Genomic DNA, 23099 nt, shown 5'->3' with positions numbered 1-23099 from the left:
GAGAGCCCAGAGGTGGGTGTATGTGTTTACCCTGACTCCGAAGTCTGACTCATAGGAGAGCCCAGAGGTGGGTGTATGTGTTTGCCCTGACTCCAGAGTCTGCCTCATAGGAGAGCCCAGAGGTGGGTGTATGTGTTTGCCCTGACTCCAGAGTCTGACACATAGAAGAGCTCAGAGGTTGGTGTATGTGCTTGCCCTGACTCCAGAGTCTGACTCACAGGAGAGCCCAGAGGTGGGTGTATGTGTTTACCCTGACTCCGGAGTCTGACTCATAGGAGAGCCCAGAGGTGGGTGTATGTGTTTGCCCTGACTCCAGAGTCTGACTCATAGGAGAGCCCAGAGGTGGGTGTATGTGTTTGCCCTGACTCCAGAGTCTGACTCATAGGAGAGCCCAGAGGTGGGTGTATGTGTTTGCCCCGACTCCAGAGTCTGACTCATAGGAGAGCCCAGAGGTGGGTGTATGTGTTTGCCCTGACTCCAGAGTCTGACTCATAGGAGAGCCCAGAGGTGGGTGTATGTGTTTACCCTGACTCCGGAGTCTGACTCATAGGAGAGCCCAGAGGTGGGTGTATGTGTTTACCCTGACTCCGAAGTCTGACTCATAGGAGAGCCCAGAGGTGGGTGTATGTGTTTGCCCTGACTCCAGAGTCTGACTCATAGGAGAGCCCAGAGGTGGGTGTATGTGTTTGCCCTGACTCCAGAGTCTGACACATAGAAGAGCCCAGAGGTTGGTGTATGTGCTTGCCCTGACTCCAGAGTCTGACTCACAGGAGAGCCCAGAGGTGGGTGTATGTGTTTGCCCTGACTCCAGAGTCTGACTCACAGGAGAGCCCAGAGGTGGGTGTATGTGTTTACCCTGACTCCGGAGTCTGACTCATAGGAGAGCCCAGAGGTGGGTGTATGTGTTTGCCCTGACTCCAGAGTCTGACTCATAGGAGAGCCCAGAGGTGGGTGTATGTGTTTGCCCTGACTCCAGAGTCTGACACATAGAAGAGCCCAGAGGTTGGTGTATGTGCTTGCCCTGACTCCAGAGTCTGACTCACAGGAGAGCCCAGAGGTGGGTGTATGTGTTTGCCCTGACTCCAGAGTCTGACTCATAGGAGAGCCCAGAGGTGGGTGTATGTGTTTACCCTGACTCCGGAGTCTGACTCATAGGAGAGCCCAGAGGTGGGTGTATGTGTTTGCCCTGACTCCAGAGTCTGACTCATAGGAGAGCCCAGAGGTGGGTGTATGTGTTTGCCCTGACTCCAGAGTCTGACTCATAGGAGAGCCCAGAGGTGGGTGTATGTGTAAAAAGTCTATGAGACAAATGTATTATTATTCTAACAAATTACTTTTGATTCCTCCAGCCATTTATTCATATTTCCTTGATAATTGAATGCGGAAGCAGGGCGTCCACCTGTTGGGGACTTCTGCAATACGTCATTCTCCATCCCAAGTGGGATGAGGAGAGACAGGAGGCTACAGAACTGCCAAATAAGGAGTTGTAGAGTTTAAATTCTTATTTCATTAAGACAGAGAGGTGTTGATGACAATAGAGGAGATGTTAATGTTATTGAATAGATCCAAACCATCTACTGTATAATCTCGAGTGGCTCAGCAGTCTAAGACACTGCATCTCAGTGCAAGAGGGGTCACGGCAGTACCTGGTTTCAGGCAGGTTCAGGAGGGAGGGCTCTCCTTCGAGGCAGGTTCAGGAGGTAGAGCTCTCCTTCGCAGGAAGTTAAGGAAGTATGGCTCTCCTTCGAGGTAGGTTCAGGAGTTAGGGCTCTTCTTCGAGGCAGGTTCAGGAGATGGGGCTCTCCTTCGCGGGAGGTTCAGGAGGTATGGCTCTCCTTCAAGGTAGGTTCCGGAGGTAGGGCTCTTCTTCAAAGCAGGTTCAGGAGGTAGGGCTCTCCTTTGAGGCAGGTTCAGGAGATATGAATCTCCTTCGAGGCAGGTTCAGGAGGTAGGGCTCTCCTTTGAGGCAGATTCAGGAGATAGGGCTCTCCTAGAATGGTTCAGGAGGTAGGGCTCTCCTTCGAGGCAGGTTCAGGAGGTAGGGCTCTTCTTCGAGGCAGTTTCAGGAGGTAGGGCTCTCCTTCGAGGCAGGGCTAGGGGATAGGGATCTCCTTCAAGGCAGGTTCAGGAGGTAGGGCTCTCCTTCGAGACAGGTTAAGGAGGTAGGACTCTCCTTCGAGGCAGGTTCAAGAGGTAGGGCTCTCTTTCGAGGCAGGTTCAGGAGATAGGGCTCTCCTTCGAGGCAGGATCAGGAGGTCGGGATCTCTTTCGAGACAGGTTCAGGAGATATGGCTCTCCTTCACGGGAGGTTCAGGAGGTATGGCTCTTCTTCAAGGCAGGTTCAGGAGGTAGGGCTCTTCTTTGAGGCAGGTTCAGGAGGTGGGGCTCTCCTTCGAGGCAGGTTCAGGAGATAGGGATCTCCTTCGAGGCAGGTTCAGTGGATTGGGCTCTCCTTCGAGGCAGGTTCAGGAGGTAGGGCTCTCCTTCGAGGCAGTTTCAGGAGGTAGGGCTCTCCTTCGAGGCAGTTTCAGGAGGTAGGGCTCTCCTTCGAGGCAGGGCTAGGGCGCACTCTCCTTCGAGGCAGGTTGAGGAGGTAGGGATCTCTTTCGAGACAGGTTCAGGAGGTAGGACTCTCCTTCGAGGCAGATTCAGGAGGTATGGCTCTCCTTTGAGGCAAGTTCAGGAGGTAGGGCTCTCTTCCGAGGCAGGTTCAGGAGGTAGGGCTTTCCTTCGAGGCAGGATCAGGAGGTAGGGATCTCCTTCGAGGCAGGTTCAGGAAGAAGGGTTCTCCTTCAAGGCAGGTTCAGGAGATATGGCTCTCCTTCACGGGAGGTTCAGGAGGTATGGCTCTCCTTCAAGGCAGGTTCAGGAGGTAGGGCTCTTCTTCGAGGCAGGTTCAGGAGATAGGGATCTCCTTCGAGGCAGGTTCAGTAGATTGGGCTCTCCTTCGAGGCAGGTTCAGGAGGTAGGGCTCTCCTTTGAGGCAGGTTCAGGAGGTAGGGCTCTCCTTGAGGCAGGGTTAGGAGATAGGGATATCCTTCGAGGCAGGTTCAGAAGGTATGGCTCTCCTTCAAGGCTGGTTCAGGAGGTAGGGCTCTTCTTCGAGGCAGAAGCAAGCTCCTGGTGCCAGGAGTTCTCTTAGATCCTTCATGCTTCTGCATAATGTTATTGAATAGATTCATAGAGTTTGACCAGTAAATTCTCTTTATTCATTTATTCATTCATATTGTTGCATTACTCTTCACCTCTAGTTATCGTTCCTTTTTTCTCTCTCTCTCTCTCTCTCTCTCTCTCTCTCTCTCTCTCTCTCTTTCTCACTCTCTTTCTCTCTTTCTTTCTCTTTCTCTCTTTCTTTCTCTTTCTCTCTCTCTCCCTCTCTCTTTCTCTCTCCCTCCCACTCAAACTTTAACACGTTCATTTTCCTCATCTTGATTCCTCTGGCTGTTTGACTATAGCTGTAATATGCTCTCTTTATGTTGCCTAGCTGCATAATTGGCTTTCTGTATTGGCTGACTGTTTGGCTGGCTGGCTGGCTGGCTGGGTGGCTGTGTGGGTGGGTGGCTGTGTTGGTGGCTGGCTGGTTGCGTGGCTGGCTGGCTGTGTCTGGCTGTGTTGTTGGCTGGTTGTGTGGCTGGCTGGCTGCATGGCTGGGTGGCTGGCTGGCTGTGTGGATGGCAGGCTGTGTGGCTGGCTGGTTGGGTGGGTGGTTACCTGGTTGGGTGGCTGGCAGGCTTGCTGGGTGGGGGGTTGGCTGGCTGGCTGTCTGGGTGGGTGGCTGGCGGGCTGGCTGACTGTCTGGGTGGCTGGCTGACTGGCTGGGTGGCTGGCGGGCTGGGTGAGCATGTCTTATGGACACAGAATTACCCTTCTCGCTGTGAGGAATCAAATGTATTAAAACAGGTCCACCCTCCTGTTCTTGAAAATATCAATAGATTAGATAGATTTACGTTTCACACTTTTTTACTTCCATTCTGTTAGCCAGCGATACAATTCTGCCTGTTGTTTGAGGCACCTTCACTGCGTGGAGAATGAATGGCTGTGTAATTTAGAGATGAGAGATGATGATAAGAGCTATTACAAGGTGTGGGATTGATGGAGAGGTCTGAGTACTTAAAAAAATAGAATCAATTCAATACAACAATCAAACTCCGGTGCTAAATTACATTTAATTCAAGCAAATATCAGTCAATAACCGCATCGTAGGCTGCGTTTACACAGGCAGCCTAATTCTTATCTTATTTCCACTAATTGGTCTTTTGACCAATCACATCAGATATTTTTCATAGCTGATCTAATTGGCCAAAAGATCAATTAGTGAATCAAAGAAAAGAATTGGTCTGTCTAAAATGAGCCATAGTAGACAAACTGAGATAGCTAACAATTAGCAGTCAACAATAATAGTGTTTCAAGATGCTGATTTCCTTTGTACCTGATGGGGGCTGTCTCTAATTGTCATTCAGATGGCACTGTAGGAGGTTGTGCAAATACTAAATAATGCTACTCTGCTACTCTGCCTATCTATGTCTCTGTGACTGTCTATATCTCACTCACTGTAACGGCTTTCTTCCTGGGAAGGAGATGCGGACCAAAACGCAGCGTGGTTATTTTAATAAGGTAACTCAACATGAACAGAATACAAAACAATAAACGTGGCAAAACCGAAACAGTCCTAACTGGTGCAGAAAACACAAAGACAGGAAACAACCACCCACCACTCACCAATCCCAACACAAAACAGGCTACCTAAATATGGTTCCCAATCAGAGACAATGACTAACACCTGCCTCTGATTGAGAACCATATCAGGCCAAACATAGAAATAGACAAACTAGACACACAACATAGAATGCCCACCCAGCTCACACCCTGACCAACACTAAAACAAGGAAAACACAAAATAACTATGGTCAGAATGTGACAGTACCCCCCCCCCCCCCCCCCCCCCAGGTGCGGACTCCGACCGCACAACCTAAACCTATAGGGGAGGGTCTAGGTGGGCATCTGTCCGCGGTGCCGGCTCTGGCGCTGGACGTGGACCCCACTCCATCATAGTCTTTGTCCACCTCCTTAGCGTCCTTTGAGTGGCGAGCCTCGCCGCCGACCTTGGCCTAGTAACCCTAACAAAGGGCCCCTGGACTGAGGACTGAGGGGCAGCTCCGGACTGAGGGGCAGCTCCGGACTGAGGGGCAGCTCCGGACTGAGGGGCAGCTCCGGACTGAGGGGCAGCTCCGGACTGAGGGGTAGCTCAGGACTGAGAGGTAGCTCAGGACTGAGAGGTAGCTCAGGCTGGTTGACGGCTCTGGCAGCTTCTGGCTGAATGGCGGCTCTGGCAGATCCTGGCTGAATGGCGGCTCTGGCAGATCCTGGCTGACTGGCGGCTCTGGCAGATCCTGGGAGAATGGCAGCTCTGGCAGATCCTGGTTGAATGGCAGCTCTGGCATATCCTGGGAGAATGGCAGCTCTGGCAGATCCTGGTTGAATGGCAGCTCTGGCATATCCTGGTTGAATGTCAGCTCTGGCAGATCCTGGCTGAATGGCGGCTCTGGCAGATCCTGGCTGACTGGCGGCTCTGGCAGATCCTGGCTGAATGGCGGCTCTGGCAGATCCTGGCTGACTGGCGGCTCTGGCAGATCCTGGGAGAATGGCAGCTCTGGCAGATCCTGGTTGAATGGCAGCTCTGGCATATCCTGGGAGAATGGCAGCTCTGGCAGATCCTGGTTGAATGGCAGCTCTGGCATATCCTGGTTGAATGTCAGCTCTGGCAGATCCTGGCTGAATGGCGGCTCTGGCAGATCCTGGCTGACTGGCGGCTTTGGCAGATCCTGGCTGACTAGCGGCTCTGGCGGATCCTGGCTGACTGGCGGCTCTGGCGGATCCTGGCTGAGTGGCGGCTCTGGCGGATCCTGGCTGACTGGCGGCTCTGGAGGATCCTGGCTGACTGGCGGCTCTGGCGGATCCTGGCTGAATGGCGGCTCTGGCGGATCCTGGCTGAATGGCGGCTCTGGCGGATCCTGGCTGACTGGCGGCTCTGGCGGATCCTGGCTGACTGGCGGCTCGGGAAGATCCTGGCTAACTGGTGGCTCTGGAAGATCCTGGCTGACTGCCGGCTCTGGCGGCTCCTTGCAGACTGGCGGCTCTGGCGGCTCCCTGCAGACTGGCGGCTCTGGCGGCTCCCTGCAGACTGGCGGCTCTGGCGGCTCCTTGCAGACTGGCGGCTCTGGCGGCTCATGACAGATGGGAGACTCTAGCGGCTCTGGACAGACGGGAGACTCTAGCGGCTCTGGACCGACGGGAGGCTCTAGCAGCCCTGGACAGGCGGGAGGCTCTAGCAGCCCTGGACAGGCGGGAGGCTCTAGTGGCTCTGGACAGGTGGGAGACTCTAGCGGCTCTGGACAGGCGGGAGACTCTAGCTGCTCTGGACAGGCGGGAGACTCTAGCGGCTCTGGACAGGCGGGAGCCTCTAGCAGCTCTGGAAAGGCGGGAGACTAGCGGCTCTGGACAGGTGGGAGACTCTAGCAGCTCTGGACAGGCGGGAGACTCTAGCAGCTCTGGACAGGCGGGAGACTCTAGCAGCTCTGGACAGGCGGGAGACTCTAGCAGCTCTGGACAGGCGGGAGACTCTAGCAGCTCTGGACAGGCGGGAGACTCTAGCGGCTCTGGACAGGCGGGAGCCTCTAGCAGCTCTGGAAAGGCGGGAGACTAGCGGCTCTGGACAGGTGGGAGACTCTAGCAGCTCTGGACAGGCGGGAGACTCTAGCAGCTCTGGACAGGCGGGAGACTCTAGCAGCTCTGGACAGGCGGGAGACTCTAGCAGCTCTGGACAGGCGGGAGACTCTAGCAGCTCTGGACAGGCGGGGCGCAATGTAGGCCTGGTACGTGGTGCCGGCGCTGGTGGTACTGGGCCAAGGACACGCACCTCAGGGCGAGTGCGGGGAGGAGGAACAGGGAGTACTGGGCTCTGGACACGTGCAGGAAGCCTGGTGCGGTTGGCTGCCACCGGAAGGCTGGTGCGTGTAGGTGGCACTGGATAGACCGGACCGTGCAGGCGCACTGGAGCTCTTGAGCACCGAGCCTGTCCAACCTTACCTGGCTCGATGCCCACTCTAGCCCCGCCGATCCGAGGAGCTGGAATGTTCCGCACCGGGCTATGCACCCGCACTGGAGACACCGTGCGCTCCACAGCATAACACGGTGCCTGCCCGGCCTCTCTCGCTCTCCAGTAAGCACAGGAAGTTGGCGCAGGTCTCCTACCTGGCTTCGCCATACTTCCTGTGTGCCTCCCCCAATACATTTTAGGGGCTGACTCTTGGGCTTCCTTGCTAGCCGTGTTCCCTCGTATTGCCGGCTCCTCTCTCCGGCTACCTCTGCTCTCCTAGCTGCCTCCACCTGTTCCCATGGGAGGTGATCCTTTCCCGCCAGGATCTCCTCCCATGTGTAGCAACCCTTGCCGTACCAAACATCATCCCATGTCCATTCCTCCTTACGCTGCTCCTGCTGCCGCTTCTCCTGCTGCACCTTGGGGCGGCGACACTCCCCTGGCTTTGCCCAGGGTCCTCCCCCATCAAGGATTTCCTCCCACGTCCAGAAGTCCTGATTGCGGTGCTCCACCTGCCGCTGCCTGTCACCACGCTGCTTGGTCCTGTTTTGGTGGGTGGTTCTGTTCTCTTGAGATCCAGGTTTCCATACACCAGCATTTTTCAATAGCAAGGCTATGCTCACCGAGTCTGTACATAATCAAAGCTTTCCTTAATTTTTGCACTATGTACTCTCTGTTTAGGGTCAAATTGCATTGCAGTTTGCTCTGTTTATTGTTAATTCTTTCCAATGTGTCAAGTAATTATCTTTTTGTTTTTCTCATGATTTGGTTGGGTCTAATTATGTTGCTGTCCTGGGGCTCTATTTGTGTTTGTGAACAATCCCAGAACCAGCCTGCTTAGGGGACTCTTCTCTAGGTTAATCTCTCCTTAGGTGATGGCTTTGTTATGGAAGGTTTGGGAATCGCTTCCTTTTAGGTGGTTGTAGAATTTAACAGCTCTTTTCTGGATTATGATTATTAGCGGGTATCGGCCTAATTCTGCTCTGCATGCATTATTTGGTGTTTTACGTTTTACGTTGTATCTCTCTCTGTGACTGTCTCAATGTTTCTCACTGTGATTAACTTTATCCCTCTCTTTCTTTGACTCTCTCTCTCTCTCTCTCTCTCTGCGTCTCTGTGACTGTCACTACCTCTCTCTCTCTCTCTCTCTCTCTACGTCTCTGTGACTGTCTCTCTCTCTCTACGTCTCTGTCACTCTCTCTCTCTCTCTCTCTTTCTGTGACTGCCTCTATCTCTGTCTCCTTGACTCTCTCTCGCTCTCTGTGACTGTCTATGTCATTATCTCTGTGACTGTATACAGTGAGGGAAAAAAGTATTTGATCCCCTGCTGACTTTGTACGTTTGCCCACTGACAAAGAAATGACCAGTCTATAATTTTAATGGTAGGTTTATTTGAACAGTGAGAGACAGAATAACAACAAAAGAATCCTGAAAAGCATGTCAAAAAGTTTATAAATTGATTTACATTTTAATGAGGGAAATAAGTATTTGACTGTAGCTCACTGTATATCTCTCTCTGTGACTGTCCCTATCTCTCTGACTGTCTCTATCTCTGTGTGACTGTCTCTATCTTTGTCTCTGTAACTGAATGTCTCTCTCTCTCTCTCTCTCTCTCTCTTTTTCGGTGTTACTGTCTGTATATCTGTCTGCCTCTGTGACTGTCTCTTTCTCTCTCTCTCTCTTTCAATTCAATTCAAGGGGATTTATTGGCATGGGAAACATGTGTTACATTGCCAAAGCAATCTCTCTCTGTGAATCTCTCCATGTGACTGTTTCTATCTCCGTCTCTCTGCGACTGTCTATCGCTCTGTGTGACTGTCTCTATCTCTTTCTCTGATTTTTTCCCCCTTCTCTACCTAAAGTTCTTGTATCCAACCGCCACTGTCAGGGGTGCTCGACCGCCATCTTGGTAGAAGCATTATCGGCTAGTCTACTGACTAAAGTGTATGAATTCTCCTAAACATCTGCTTCTTCCCTCTAGCCTTCAGCCCAGGGGAGGATATCCCCTAACAAGGCTCTCCAGAATGGCAGCCCATCCAAATGCCATCGCTTCATGAAGATCAAGAATGTGGAGACTGGAGTCACGTACAATGACACTCTACACCACAGCTCTAGTAAGGTACGGAACGGACTTTATTTCTCGTCTGCAGACACTGGCTTCTTCTCATCAATCAATCAGTCAATTAGTTAATCATTAACCAATTAGCCAATCAATTAATCAGTCAACGGACTGTGTGGCTTCTCATCTGTACAACAGTTGCTTCCTCTCATCAATCAATTGATTAGTCAATTAGCTAATCAATCAAACAATTAATTTAATCAAATTAGTGTACCATTTTCTTACAAATACGGCAGATAATATATCTTTTTTTATAATAATATATATTTTTTAGGAACTCCGTCAAGGTCTCAACTTACTGTTGAGAGTTAGAATATTAGAATACACAAGGTGCAATTTCAACATTTAGTTTAGTCAAATTTAGTCACTCAATTAGCTCATGTCAGCAGTCACTCAATTAGCCCATATCAGCAGTCACTCAGTTAGCCCATATCAGCAGTCACTCAGTTAGCCCATATCAGCAGTCACTCAATTAGCCCATATCAGCAGTCACTCAGTTATCCCATATCAGCAGTCACTCAGTTAGCCCATATCAGCAGTCACTCAATTAGCCCATATCAACAGTCACTCAATTAGCCCATATCAGCAGTCACTCAATTAGCCCATATCAGCAGTCACTCAATTAGCCCATATCAGCAGTCACTCAGTTAGCCCATATCAGCAGTCACTCAGTTATCCCATATCAGCAGTCACTCAATTAGCCCATATCAGCAGTCACTCAATTAGCCCATATCAGCAGTCACTCAATTAGCCCATATCAGGAGTCACTCAATTAGCCCATATCAGCAGTCACTCAGTTAGCCCATATCAGCAGTCACTCAGTTAGACCATATCAGCAGTCACTCAATTAGCCCATATCAGCAGGTTTTAGGTTGGTAAGTTAGTCTAGCCAGCTATCTAAACTTGTAGTAATCATGGTGGAAATATCGACTGTGGGGGCCCCCATTGATTTTGTCAGTCACTCTCACTCAGATATAATCTTAAAAACTGTAAACATTTCTCTCCAGCATATGGCAAAATGTAACTTAGGGGCCCCAAAAGGCTGGAGCCGACTGACTGCATGTGTGGGTACGGATGTGGGTACGGATGTGGGTACGGATGTGGGTACGGATGTGGGTACAGATGTGGGTATAGATGTGGGTATGGATGTGGGTATGGATGTGGGTACGGATGTGGGTACGGATGTGGGTACGGATGTGGGTACGGATGTGGGTACGGATGTGGGTACGGATGTGGGTACGGATGTGGGCACAGATGTGGGCACAGATGTGGGTATAGATGTGGGTATAGATGTGGGTAAGGATGTGGGTAAGGATGTGGGTAAGGATGTGGGTAAGGATGTGGGGACGGATGTGGGGACGGATGTGGGGATGGATGTGGGGATGCATACCCGCAAGCCACTGTGGCCCCTCATGATGAGTTGCCCATCTTAAGCATTTAGCCATTCATCTGCACAGATAGCTCTGCAGCCGTCGCCTGGTCTTTTAACATGAGCCTAGCTAATTATTTCAGCGACTTATCGGACGACAGCCTGCTATGCATCCCAATGAATGTGCCTCGCCTCTAATAGCACATCTTCAGATGTATAAAAATCACAGAATTATGTTTTTCTCAGTCATATAAAGAACAGCTGCGTGGCATGAATGCCCAGAGCTTTATGTCGAGCGGAAGTATTGAGGCAAGAGTGAATCCTTTGTTTTATTTTTAACACTCTGTTCATCATCACCCTTTTTCCCCTTTCTCTCTTCCCCTCTCTCTTTCTTCCTCTTTCCATCTATCTCTCTCTCTCTCTCTCTCTCTCTTCCCCTCTCTCTTTCTTCCTCTTTCCATCTCTCTCTCTCTCCCGCTCTGTCTCTCTCTCTGCCTCCCTCTCCCTCTCCCTCTCTTTCTGTCTTCCCCTCTCTCTTTCTTCCTCTTTCCATCTCTCTCTCTCCCGCTCTCTCTCTCTCTCTCTCTCTCTCTCTCTTCCCCCCTCTCTCTCTCTCTCTCTCTCTCTCTCTCTCTCTCTCTCTCTCTCTCTCTCTCTCTCTCTCTCTCTCTCTCTCTCTCTCTCTCTCTCTCTTCATCTCTCTGGGACAGTGCCAGTGCCACATTTGTTGTTGTTTTGACTGTGTACTCCAGCACTTTGAATTTGAAATGATACAATTACAATGACTTTTTAATTTAATCGTTAAGAAATTACAGCACTTTTGGTAAACAGTCCATCTTTTTAATAGAGTAAAACTATTAGGACAAATTCACTTATATGTGTGTTGAAGTTATGTTTCAGATTATTTTGTGCCCAATAGAAATGATTTTTCTTAACACTTCTACATTCATGTGGATGCAACCATGATTACGGATAGTCCTGAATGAATCGTGAATAATGATGAGTGAGAAAGTTACAGATGCACAAATGCATCCGACAAATTTGAAAAGTCAAACTGCTTGTACTACTTTAATACACATATAAGTGAATTTGTCCAAATACTTTTTTGGGGGGAGGGGACTATGTACAAAAAGTGCTGTAAATTCTAAACGGTTCACTCGATGGATGAATATACCCTCAAATAACAGTCTGCACTGTCATTGTATAATTTAAAATCCAAAGTGCTGGAGTACAGAGCCAAAACAACAAAAAGTGTGTCGCTGTCCCAAAACGTTAGGCGCTCACTGTATCTTCGGAAAGCATTCAGACCCATTGACCTTTAAACATTTTGTTAGACTTATTCTAAAATTCATTTAATCTTTTTAACTCTCAGACATCTTAACACAATACACGATAATGACAAAGCAAAAACATGTTTTTATAAATTTTATTTAATTTATTAAAAATAAAAAACTGAAATATTACATTTACGTAAGTATTCAGACCCTTTAGTCAGTAATTTGTTGAAGCACCTTTGGCACCGATTACAGCATTGAGTCTTCTTGGGTATGACGCTACAAGCTTGGCACACCTGTATTTGGGGAGTTTCTCCCATTCTTCTCTGCAGATCCTCTCAAGCTCTGTCAGGTTGGATGGGGAGCGTTGCTGCACAGCTATTTTCAGGTCTCGCCAGAGATGTCTGGGCTCTGGCTGAGCCACTCAAGGACAATCAGAGACTTGTCTCAAAGCCACTCCTGCGTTGTCTTGGCTGTGTGCTTAGGGTTGTTGTCCTGTTGGAAGGTGAATCTTCACCCCAGTCTGAGGTCCTGAGCGCTCTGGAGCAGGTTTTCATCAAGGATCTCTCTGTACTTTGCTCCATTCATCTTTCCCTTGATCCTGACGAGTGTCCCAGTCCCTGCTGCTGAAAAACATTCCCACAGCATGATGCTGCCACCACCATGCGTCACCATAGGGATGGTGCCAGGTTTCCTCCTGACGTGACGCTTGGCAATCAGGCCAAGAGTTCAATTTTGGGTTCATCAGATCTTGTTTCTCATGGTCTGAGAGTCTTTAGGTGCCTTTTGGCAAACTCCAAGCGGGCTGTCATGTGCCTTTTACTGAGGAGTGGCTTCTGTCTGGCGACTCTACCATAAAGGTCTGATTGGTGGAGTGCTGCAGAGATTGTTGTTCTTATGGAAGGTTCTCCCATCTACAAAGAGGAACTCTGGAGCGCTGTCAGAGTGACCATCGGGTTCCTGGTCACCTTCCTGACCAAGGCCCTTCTCCCCCTATTGCTCAGTTTGGCTGGGCGGCCAGCTCTAGGAAGAGTCTGGTGGTTCAAAACTTCTTCCATTTAAGAATTATGGAGGCCACTGTGTTCTTGGGGACCTTTAATGCTGCATAAAGTTTTTGCTACCCTTCCCCAGATCTGTGCCTCGACACAATCCTGTCTCGGAGCTCTACGGACAATTCCTTCGACCTCATGACTTGTTTTTTTTCTCTGATATGCACTGTCAACTCTGTGGCCTTATATAGACAGGTTTGTACATTTAAAAATCATGTCCAATCAACTGAATTTACCACAGGTGGACTCCAATCAAGTTGCAGAAACATCTCAAGGATGATCAATGGAAACAGAATTTCACCTGAGCTCAATTTCAAGTCTCATAGCAATTGTAAAAACCTGGGGTATTGTGTGTAGATTAATGAGGATTTAATAAAAATAAATGCCATTTTAGAATAAGGCTGTAACGTAACTAAATGTGTAAAAAGTGAAGGGATACTTTACGACTGCACTGTGTATACACTATATATACAAAAGTATGTGGACACCCCGTCAAATGAATGGAGTGGGCTATTTCAGCCACACCCGTTACTGATAGGTGTATAAAATCGATCACATAGCCATGCAATCTCCATAGACAAACTTTGGTAGTAGAATGGCCTTACTGAAGAGCTCAGTGACTTTCATCGTGGCATATTCATAGGATGCCACCTTTCCAACAAGTCAGTTTGTAAAATTTCTGCCCTGCCAGAACTGCCCCGGTTAACTGTGTCAAAGTGCTGTTATTATGAAGTGGAAATGTCTACAAAAGCTCAGCTGCGAAATTGTAGGGCACACAAGCTCACAGAAATGGACCGCCGAGTGCTGAATCGCGTAGCGTGTAAAAATAGTTTGTCCTCGGTTGCAAAACTCCCTACCGAGTTCCAAACTGCCTCTAGAAGCAACGTCAGCGCAATAACTGTTTGTCGGGAACTTCATGAAATGGGTTTCCAAGGCCGAGCAGACGAACACAAGCCTAAGATCACCATGGCAATGCCTAGCGTCGGCTAGAGTGGTGTAAAGCTCGCCGCCATTGGACTCTGGAGCAGTGGAAACGCTTTGTCTGGAGTGATAAATCACGCTTCACCATCTGGCAGTCCGACAGACGAATCTGGACTTTGTGGATGCCAGCAGAACGCTACCTGCCCCGATGCATAGTGCCAACTGAAATGTTTGGTAGAAGAGGAATAATGGTCTGTTTTCCATGGTTCAGGCCCCTTGAAGGGAAATCTTAAAGCTTCAGCATACAAAGACATTCTAGACCATTCTGTGCTTCCAACTTTGTGGCAACAGTTTGGGTAAGGCCCTTTCCTGTTCCAACATGACAATGCCCGCGTGCACAAAGTGAGGTTCATACAGAAATGGTTTGTCGAGATCGGTATGGAAGAACTTGACTGGCCTGCACAGAGCCCTGACCTCAACCCCATCGAACACCTTTGAGATTAATTGGAACGCCGATTGCGAACCAGGCCTAATCGCCCAACATCAGTGCCCGACCTCACTAATGCTCTTGTGGCTGAATGGAAGCAAGTTCCAGCAGCAATGTTCCAACATCTAGTGAAAATCCTTCCCAGAAGAGTGGAGGCTGTTATAGCAGCAAAGTGGGACCAACTCCATATTAAAGCCCATGATTTTGGAATGAGATGTTCGACCAGCAGTTGTCCACATACTTTTGGTAATGTAGTTTATGTGTATATATACATGTACTGTATATCCTTTTCCTCTGTCTCTATCTCTCTGTCTCTGTCTCTCTTTCTCTGACTCTCTGTCTCTCGGTCTCTCTGTATCTCTGTCTCTCTGTATCTCTGTCTCTGTCTCTCTGTCTCTCTCTCTTTCTCTGTCCCCCTGCGTCCCTCTTTATCTCCCTCTCCCTCTCTCTTATCTCCCCTCGTCATTCTCATCGGCTGTTTTTGTACATCTTGTTTACTTCTGCGACTTAAGCGAGCGTCACACTGAGGATGAGGTTGTTTGAGTACGGGAAGAGGGGGGGAAGGGATTTTTAGGGCAAGGCCTGAGTGGCTGGACAGAGTGATTGGGTGTGTGGTTCATCCAACATGACTAGACTGCCCATTTTAGCGGCAGCGTTGTTGAGTTACTGTTAAATTTCCGCTCTGTGTTCGTGCTCGGCCAAACATTTTCTGCCTTTTTCTTTCTCTCTGTCTAATTTGGCGAATGCATAGATGCGGTAAAGAGGTCAATGGAACGCAGGCTGTAAGGGATAGAAAAAAGACCCTGGATTGGCACACGTTCAACAAATTTGTTATTACAAAGTGGATATTTGTCAAATACTTCATGATTGATGTATTGTAACAGGTCGACCATGTGGTTACTAAAATCCTATTTGGATATAGTTAGTTTGCTGTTTTCGCTGCATTACATTTAGAAATGTTTCCTTTTTATTGTTTAGAGGAAGTGACTGCTAAACAATGTTCAGACACTAAATAAAGAATTCCTTTAGTGTCTCTCTCTCTCTGTAAAACAGAAATGCCACGGCTTGAGCGATGGGTCCCCTGGGGCTTCCTTTCTCTCGCTTATAATAAATTCCCTCTCTCTCTCTCTCTCTCTCTCTCTCTCTCTCTCTCTCTCTCTCTCTCTCTCTCTCTCTCTCTCTCTCTCTCTCTCTCTCTCTCTCTCTCTCTCTCTCTCTCTCTCTCTCTCTCTCTCTCTCTCCAATTCAATTTGCTTTATTGGCATGACGTAACAATGTACATATTGCCAAAGCTTATTTTGGATATTTACAATATAAAAATGAGAATCAAAATTGTCAATGGGACAACAGTAACAACAATAACCAAGTGTCAAAATAACCATAACAATGAGCATACAGTAGAGGACATGTGCAGGTTGATTGGTCTGTCAGACACTGTCCCTCAACTTATGGCAGGCAGCAATGTAGTGCGCTGCCAACCCACAGCTCTCTGCGTCCTTCCCCAACAGGACGAGCAGCTTACTCTCATCAGAGAGGTCTTTGAAACCTTGAACAAGGGTTTCAAATTTGGGGAAATGACACTCTCTAATTGTTTTATAGGAAATGCAGCTCAGTCTCAGATTCTGCTGTTGTGCAGCGGTTGCACAGCCTTTCCTCTACAGGGAGCCAGGTTTTCTTGTGTCTACCCTTCTCAATGGCAAGGCTGTGCTCACTACTTTGTCAAGGTTTTTCTAAGGTTTTGATCAGTAACCGTGGTCAAATTGCCACGGTGTACTGTCGATTTAGGGCCAGATAGCACTGCATTTTGCTTTGTGCTTGTGTTTCCCAATAAGCAATGTAGTTTTGACTGTGTTGTACTTTGGTTTATCCTGATTGATTGGATTTTCTGGTCCTGAGGCTTCAGTGTGTTAGTAGAACAGGTTTGTGAACTCAGCCCCAGGACCAGCTAGATGAGGGGACTCTTTTCTTTGCTCAGCTCTTGGCATTGCAGGGCTTGGTAGTGATATGAGAGGGGGTCACTGTATTTTTGATGTTTCCAAAACTTAATTGCTCTTTTTTGAGTTTTTATTATTAGTGGATATTGGCCTAATTCTGCCCTGCATCCATTGTTTGTAGTTTTCCTCTGGACATGTAGGATAATCTTATAGAACTCTGCATGCAGGGTTTCAATGGGGTGTTTGTCCCATGTGATGAAATCTTGTCATGCAAGTGGACCCCACACCTCGCTGCCATAAAGTGCAATTGGTTCAATGACATATTCAATTAGTTTTAGCCAAACTTGAATAGGTATTTCAATTTGAATTAGCTTTTTAATGGCATAGAATGCCCTGCGTGCTTTCTCTCTCACTGCCTCATTAAGGTGTCCAGTTGAGCTTATTTTTAAACCTAAGTAATTGTAGTGTGTGCAGTACTCTATATATTTTGTACCAATTAGACTTTGGTCTTATTCCCTGAGATCTGGATCTTCTCTGGAAAATCATTATTTTAGTATTTTTGTGGTTTACTGCCAGGGCCCAGGTCTGGCAGTACTGCTCTAGCAGGTCCAGGCTCTGTTTTAGGCCATGTGCTGTGGGTGACAGCAGGCACATGTCCTCTGCAAAGAGTAGGCATTTAACTTCTGAATTGTGGAGACTAACACCAGGGGCTGAGGATTTTTCGAGAATAGTGGCCAATTCGTTGATGTAAATATTGAAGAGTGTAGGGCTCAGATTGCAACCCCGACGAAGGCATTATATGGTATTATTTTGGTGGGCATGTTTATCTATCAGGGTGTGTAGGTTGTAAATATGATCAGTTGTGCGATGTTTTGGTATAAATCCAATTTGGCTTTTACTCAAGACATTGTGCTTATTAAGGAAGTTTAGAACTCTTACATTTATAATACTACAGAAAACCTTCCCCAGGTTACTGTTCACACAAAGGCCTCTGTAATTGTTAGGGTCAAATTTGTCTCCGTTTTTAAAGATTGGGGTTATGAGTCCTTGATTCCAGATGTCAGGGAAATAACCTACACTCAGGATCAAATTAAACAGTTTTATTATAGCCAATTCAAATTTTGCACTAGTGAGTTTGAGCATCTCATTTAGGATGCCATCAGGTCCGCATGTTTTTTTTACATTTGAGAGCCTGAAGTTTCTTATAGAGCTCCTGGTCAGTAATAGTTTAGTTTCTTATAGAGCTCCTGGTCAGTAATAATTTAGTTTCTTATAGAGCTCCTGGTCAGTAATAGTTTAGTTTCTTATAGAGCTCCTGGTCAGTGATAGTTTAGTTTCTTATAGAGCTCCTGGTCAGTGATAGTTTAGTTTCTTATAGAGCTCCTGGTCAGTAATAGTTTAGTTTCTTATAGAGCTCCTGGTCAGTAATAGTTTAGTTTCTTATAGAGCTCCTGGTCAGTAATAGTTTAGTTTCTTATAGAGCTCCTGGTCAGTAATAGTTTAGTTTCTTATAGAGCTCCTGGTCAGTAATTGGGGAGTCCAATGGATTTAGATTGTCCTTTATAGCTTTTTCTAATCCATTCAACAGTAATGAAGGCGTAATTCACCATTATTTGGGTCTCTGTGCTTTTGGTTTGACAGTGTTCTATGTTTTTTCCTTATAATTTTACAATCTGCATCAAACCAGTTGTCATCTGTGATCTTTTTTGTTTTGTTTTTGTTTTGTTTTTTATCAATTTCAAATGTGCTTCTTTTGCCGTTTGCCTGAATATATAGTTGATGTTTTTTACTGCCAGATTGATGCCTTCTTTACTGTGAGTGAATGTGCTATCCAGACAGTTATCTAAGAGTGTTTGTATATGTTGGTTACTGGTTGCTTTCTGGTGTTCTTCTGTGCTGTTTTGTGCCCATCTGTATGAACTTCTGATGTTGTACAGCTTACTGGGCTGTGAATGTCTGATGTTGTACAGCTTACTGGGCTGTGAATTTCTGATGTTGTATAGCTCACTGGGCTGTGAATGTCTGGTTGTTTCCATGTCTGTTCTTTTCAGAAACAACGTAATATGGCTGTGATCAGACAGAGGTGTTAGTGGCTTGACAGTGAATGAGCTGGGAGAGAAAGGGTCAATGTCTGTAATCATATAGTCTACTGTGCTGTGGCCAAGAGGTGAGCAATAGGTGAATCTCCCCAAAGAGTCCCCCCGTAACCTACCATTGACAAAGTACAGACCCAGGCTTTGACAGAGCTACAACAGATCCCTTCCGTTGTTGTTGATGGTGCTGTCTCTGTTGTTTCTATGGGGGAGATGAAGACAGTTAGAAACAGTATGGCCTGTAATAAAGCTGTCCCCTTGTGTGCTCGTTAGATCAGGTAGTGTTCCTGTGCGCGCATTTGTGTCCCCACATTTGTGTCCCCACATGTGTCTCTCGCTCTCTGAGGCTGCCACTATGACTCAATGAATAATTCAGTCATTCTGGACATATCTGTTGAAGGGGGCAATCTGCAGTTCGAGCAATAACAAAGAGTTGAGGGATGGGGCTGGAGAAATGTAACCACTCTCAAATTCATAGACAGAACCATGGATGTAAGGACTGACCATCCGAGAGAGAGAGAGAGAGAGAGAGAGAGAACCTGCACGAGACAAAGAACACATATACTTCTCCCCTGGGGGCTGTGATGTGTGATCAGAAGTCCCCTGGGGGCTGTGACGTGTGATCAGAAGTCCCCTGGGGGCTGTGATGTGTGATCAGAAGTCCCCTGGGGGCTGTGATGTGTGATCAGAAGTCCCCTGGGGGCTGTGATGTGTGATCAGAACTGTGATTACTATAGATGGAAGCCATGTGATTCCTCAATGGCTTTTGTTCTACAAGGAAATTACATGTGATCAGAGCCTTGTGTGATGTAATGTCATCCACGTTGCCTTTCAGTTGCCGATCTGCACTGAGCGTGTGTGTTTCGGGTCTATCATGACACCAAGTCAGGGGAGCCGCAAGCCAGATGAGTCTCGGACCAAAGAAGAGCTGCTGCCACTGGCTACTGACTTCATAGACCAGTACTACACCTCCATCAAAAGGCAGGAGAGTTGCACAAACACCCTATACTTCAGTTATTTACATACCTTTGAATGTACTTGCATGCGTCCCTCATTGCCAGCATCCTCACCAGTAGTACAAATGTCATTTGTTTGTCCTCATATATATACATATGATGTAAATAGTACTCTAAAAATGTGTTACTTTAAAGTACCTCTTTCTCTGTGACACTCATGCCTGGGTGCCCATAATGTTTTTTTTTTTATAACAAATAAAATGTATTTTATTGAGGGAAAGGTTTGGGGGAAAGGTTTGGAAACGGCTCATAATAATGTCCGTAACGGAGCCAATGGAATGGCATCAAACACCTGGAAACCATGGAAACCATGTGTTTAATGTATTTGATAACGTTCTACTGATTCCGCTCCAGTCGTTACCACGAGCCCGTCCTCCCCAATTAAGGTACCGCCAGCCTCCTGTGGCTCACACATACATATATATTCCTATACATTCAGGAAGAGCACAGCCTCCATAGAATTCATTTCACAATAATAATGTATAGCTCTTTTTACTTGCACACAATATACTGTAGCTTGGTCACCCCAGACCCAGGGTCCACCGCGCTGCAACGCCCCAACCCAACACACCCCCACGCTTCAGGAACTTTGTCAAACATTTTTTACTGGCTTCGGGTGTACTAGGCCAGGGCCAGAATGACAATCCACAGGACGGTGGACCCCCGGGGCCAGAGCAGCCCAGCAGCTAAGAATAGCCTAAATAGGTTTAGAGAATGTTTTTGATGCAAAACGGACTCTAAATGCAATTGTTCTGACATGACCCTTGTGTTACCCCCGGCTCTGTCCTCCTGCCTGTGTATACTGTAACAGGTTTGGCTCGAAGGCCCACCTTGACCGGCTCGAGGAGGCGACTAAGGAGATAGAGGGTTCTGGAACGTACCAGCTGAAGGACACAGAGCTGATCTACGGAGCCAAACACGCCTGGAGGAACGCTTCCCGCTGTGTAGGACGTATCCAGTGGTCCAAACTACAGGTCAGTAACAGCACTGTGTAGGACGTATCCAGTGGTCCAAACTACAGGCCAGTAACAGCACTGTGTAGGACGTATCCAGTGGTCCAAACTACAGGTCAGTAACACTGTGTAGGACGCATCCAGTGGTCCAAACTACAGGTCAGTAACAGCACTGTGTAGGACGTATCCAGTGGTCCAAACTACAGGTCAGTAACAACACTGTGTAGGACGTATCCAGCGGTCCAAACTACAGGTCAGTAACAACACTGTGTAGGACGTTGTCACGGTCTTCCTCCTCTTCATCTGAAGAGGAGAGGTGAAAAGGATCAGAGGACCAATATGCGGCGTGGTAAGTGTCCATGATAAATCTTTAATAAAGAAAGACTGAACACTATACAAAAGAGTAACAAAAACAATAAACCAAATTAGACCGTGAAGCTACAAAATGAGACCTGTGCTGACACAAGCCACTAACATAGACAATCACCCACAAACAAACAGTGCAACCCAGACTACCTAAGTATGATTCTCAATCAGAGACAACTAATGACACCTGCCTCTGATTGAGAACCATACTAGGCCGAAACATAGAAATGCCCCAAAACATAGAAAAACAAACATAGACTGCCCACCCAACTCAAGCCCTGACCATACTAAATAAATACAAAACAAAGGAAATAGGTCAGAACGTGACAGACGTATCCAGTGGTCCAAACTACAGGTCAGTAACAACACTGTGTAAGACGTATCCAGTGGTCCAAACTACAGATCAGTAACAACACTGTGTAGGATGTATCCAGTGGTCCAAACTACAGGTCAGTAACAACACTGTAAGCAGTGTATACAGTAGGGAGAACAAGTATTTGATTCACTGCCGATTTTGCAGGTTTTCCTACTTACAAAGCACGTAGAGGTCTGTAATTTTTATCATATGTACACTTCAACTGTGAGAGACGGAATCTAAAACAAAAATCCAGAAAATCACATTGTATGATTTTTAAGTAATTAATTTGCATTTTATTGCATGACATAAGTATTTGATACATCAGAAAAGCAGAACTTAATATTTGGTACAGAAACCTTTGTTTGCAATTACAGAGATCATACGTTTCCTGTAGTTCTTGACCAGGTTTGCACACACTGCAGCAGGGATTTTGGCCCACTCCTCCAAACAGACCTTCTCCAGATCCTTCAGGTTTCGGGGCTGTCGCTGGGCAATACGGACTTTCAGCTCCCTCCAAAGATTTTCCATTGGGTTCAGGTCTGGAGACTGGCTAGGCCACTCCAGGACCTTGAGATGCTTCTTACGGAGCCACTCCTTAGTTGCCCTGGCTGTGTGTTTCAGGTCGTTGTCATGCTGGAACACCCAGCCACGACCCATCTTCAATGCTCTTACTGAGGGAAGGAGGTTGTCGGCCATGATCTCGCGATACATGGCCCCATCCATCCTCCCCTCAATACGGTGCAGTCAACCTGTCCCCTTTGCAGAAAAGCATCCCCAAAGATTGATGTTTCCACCTCCATGCTTTACGGTTGGGATGGTGTTCTTGGGGTTGTACTCATCCTTCTTCTTCCTCCAAAGTTTTGGAGTTTAGACCAAAAAGCTCTATTTTTGTCTCATCAGACCACATGACCTTCTCCCATTCCTCCTCTGGATCATCCAGATGGTCATAGGCAAACTTCAGACGGGCCTGGACATGCGCTGGCTTGAGCAGGGGGACCTTGCGTGCGCTGCAGGATTTTAATCCATGACGGCGTAGTGTGTTACTAATGGTTTTCTTTGAGACTGTGGTCCCAGCTCTCTTCAGGTCATTGACCAGGTCCTGCCGTGTAGTTCTGGGCTGATCCCTCACCTTCCTCATGATCAGTGATTGACCGTCATCTTGAACTTCTTCCATTTTCTAATAATTGCGCCAACAGTTGTTGCCTTCTCACCAAGGTGCTTGCCTATTGTCCTGTCGCCCATCCCATCCTTGTGCAGGTCTACAATTTTATCCCTGATGTCCTTACACAGCTCCCTGGTCTTGGCCATTGTGGAGAGGTTGAAGTCTGTTTGAGTGTGTGGACAGGTGTCTTTTATACAGGTAACGAGTTCAAACAGGTGCAGTTAATACAGGTAATGAGTGGAGAACAGGAGGGCTTCTTAAAAAAAAAACTAACAGGTCTGTGAGAGCCGGAATTCTTACTGGTTGGTAAGTGATCAAATACTTATGTCATGCAATAAAATGCAAATTAATAACTTAAAAATCATACAATGTGATTTTCCAGATTTCTGTTTTAGATTCCGTCTCTCACAGTTGAAGTGTCCCTATGATAAAAATGACAGACCTCTACATGCTTTGTAAGTAGGAAAACCTGCAAAATCCGCAGTGTATCAAATACTTGTTCTCCCCACTGTATATATATATTTATATATTTAAATTCCGTACTCTGACATTGCTCAATCTGATATTTCTTCATTTCTTTATTATTTTTGATTTAGTTTAGATTTGTATGTATTGTTTTGCATTGTAAGGTATACTGCAGTTAGAGCTAGGGAAATAAGCATTTTGCTACACCTGCGATAACATCTGCAAAATATGTGTACGAGACCAATACAATTCGATTAGATTTTGTCCAAATTAAAGCTAAGATGCCACCAGTTATGAAGAAACATCTAAAATCCACTGGAATGGAGGTACATAACACGCCTCTCGCCTCTCGTCATGATATGTGTAAATGTCAATACATGTGACTAATTTGCACCTATCGGGTAAAGCACTGAATAGAAGGAAAGGTCAACTTTGAA

At 47.1% G+C, this 23099-nt stretch overlaps 1 protein-coding gene across 1 annotated transcript in view; it reads left to right on the top strand.

The window, feature by feature from the left end:
- Positions 1-23099, top strand: part of LOC139389390 (nitric oxide synthase 1-like) — a 78434-nt gene that overhangs the window by 5037 nt on the left and 50298 nt on the right. Inside the window, exons 3-5 of the mRNA XM_071136111.1 lie at positions 9078-9215; positions 19178-19323; positions 20170-20332. Of these exons, the coding sequence (XP_070992212.1) occupies positions 9078-9215; positions 19178-19323; positions 20170-20332 (447 nt within the window). The remainder of the gene's footprint in view (positions 1-9077; positions 9216-19177; positions 19324-20169; positions 20333-23099) is intronic.

Source organism: Oncorhynchus clarkii, chromosome 30 (genome assembly GCF_045791955.1).
Source record: "Oncorhynchus clarkii lewisi isolate Uvic-CL-2024 chromosome 30, UVic_Ocla_1.0, whole genome shotgun sequence".
Taxonomy (NCBI): Eukaryota; Metazoa; Chordata; class Actinopteri; order Salmoniformes; family Salmonidae; genus Oncorhynchus; species Oncorhynchus clarkii.
Note: the sequence above shows the minus strand (reverse complement) of the source record. Positions and strands in the feature narration are given on the sequence as shown.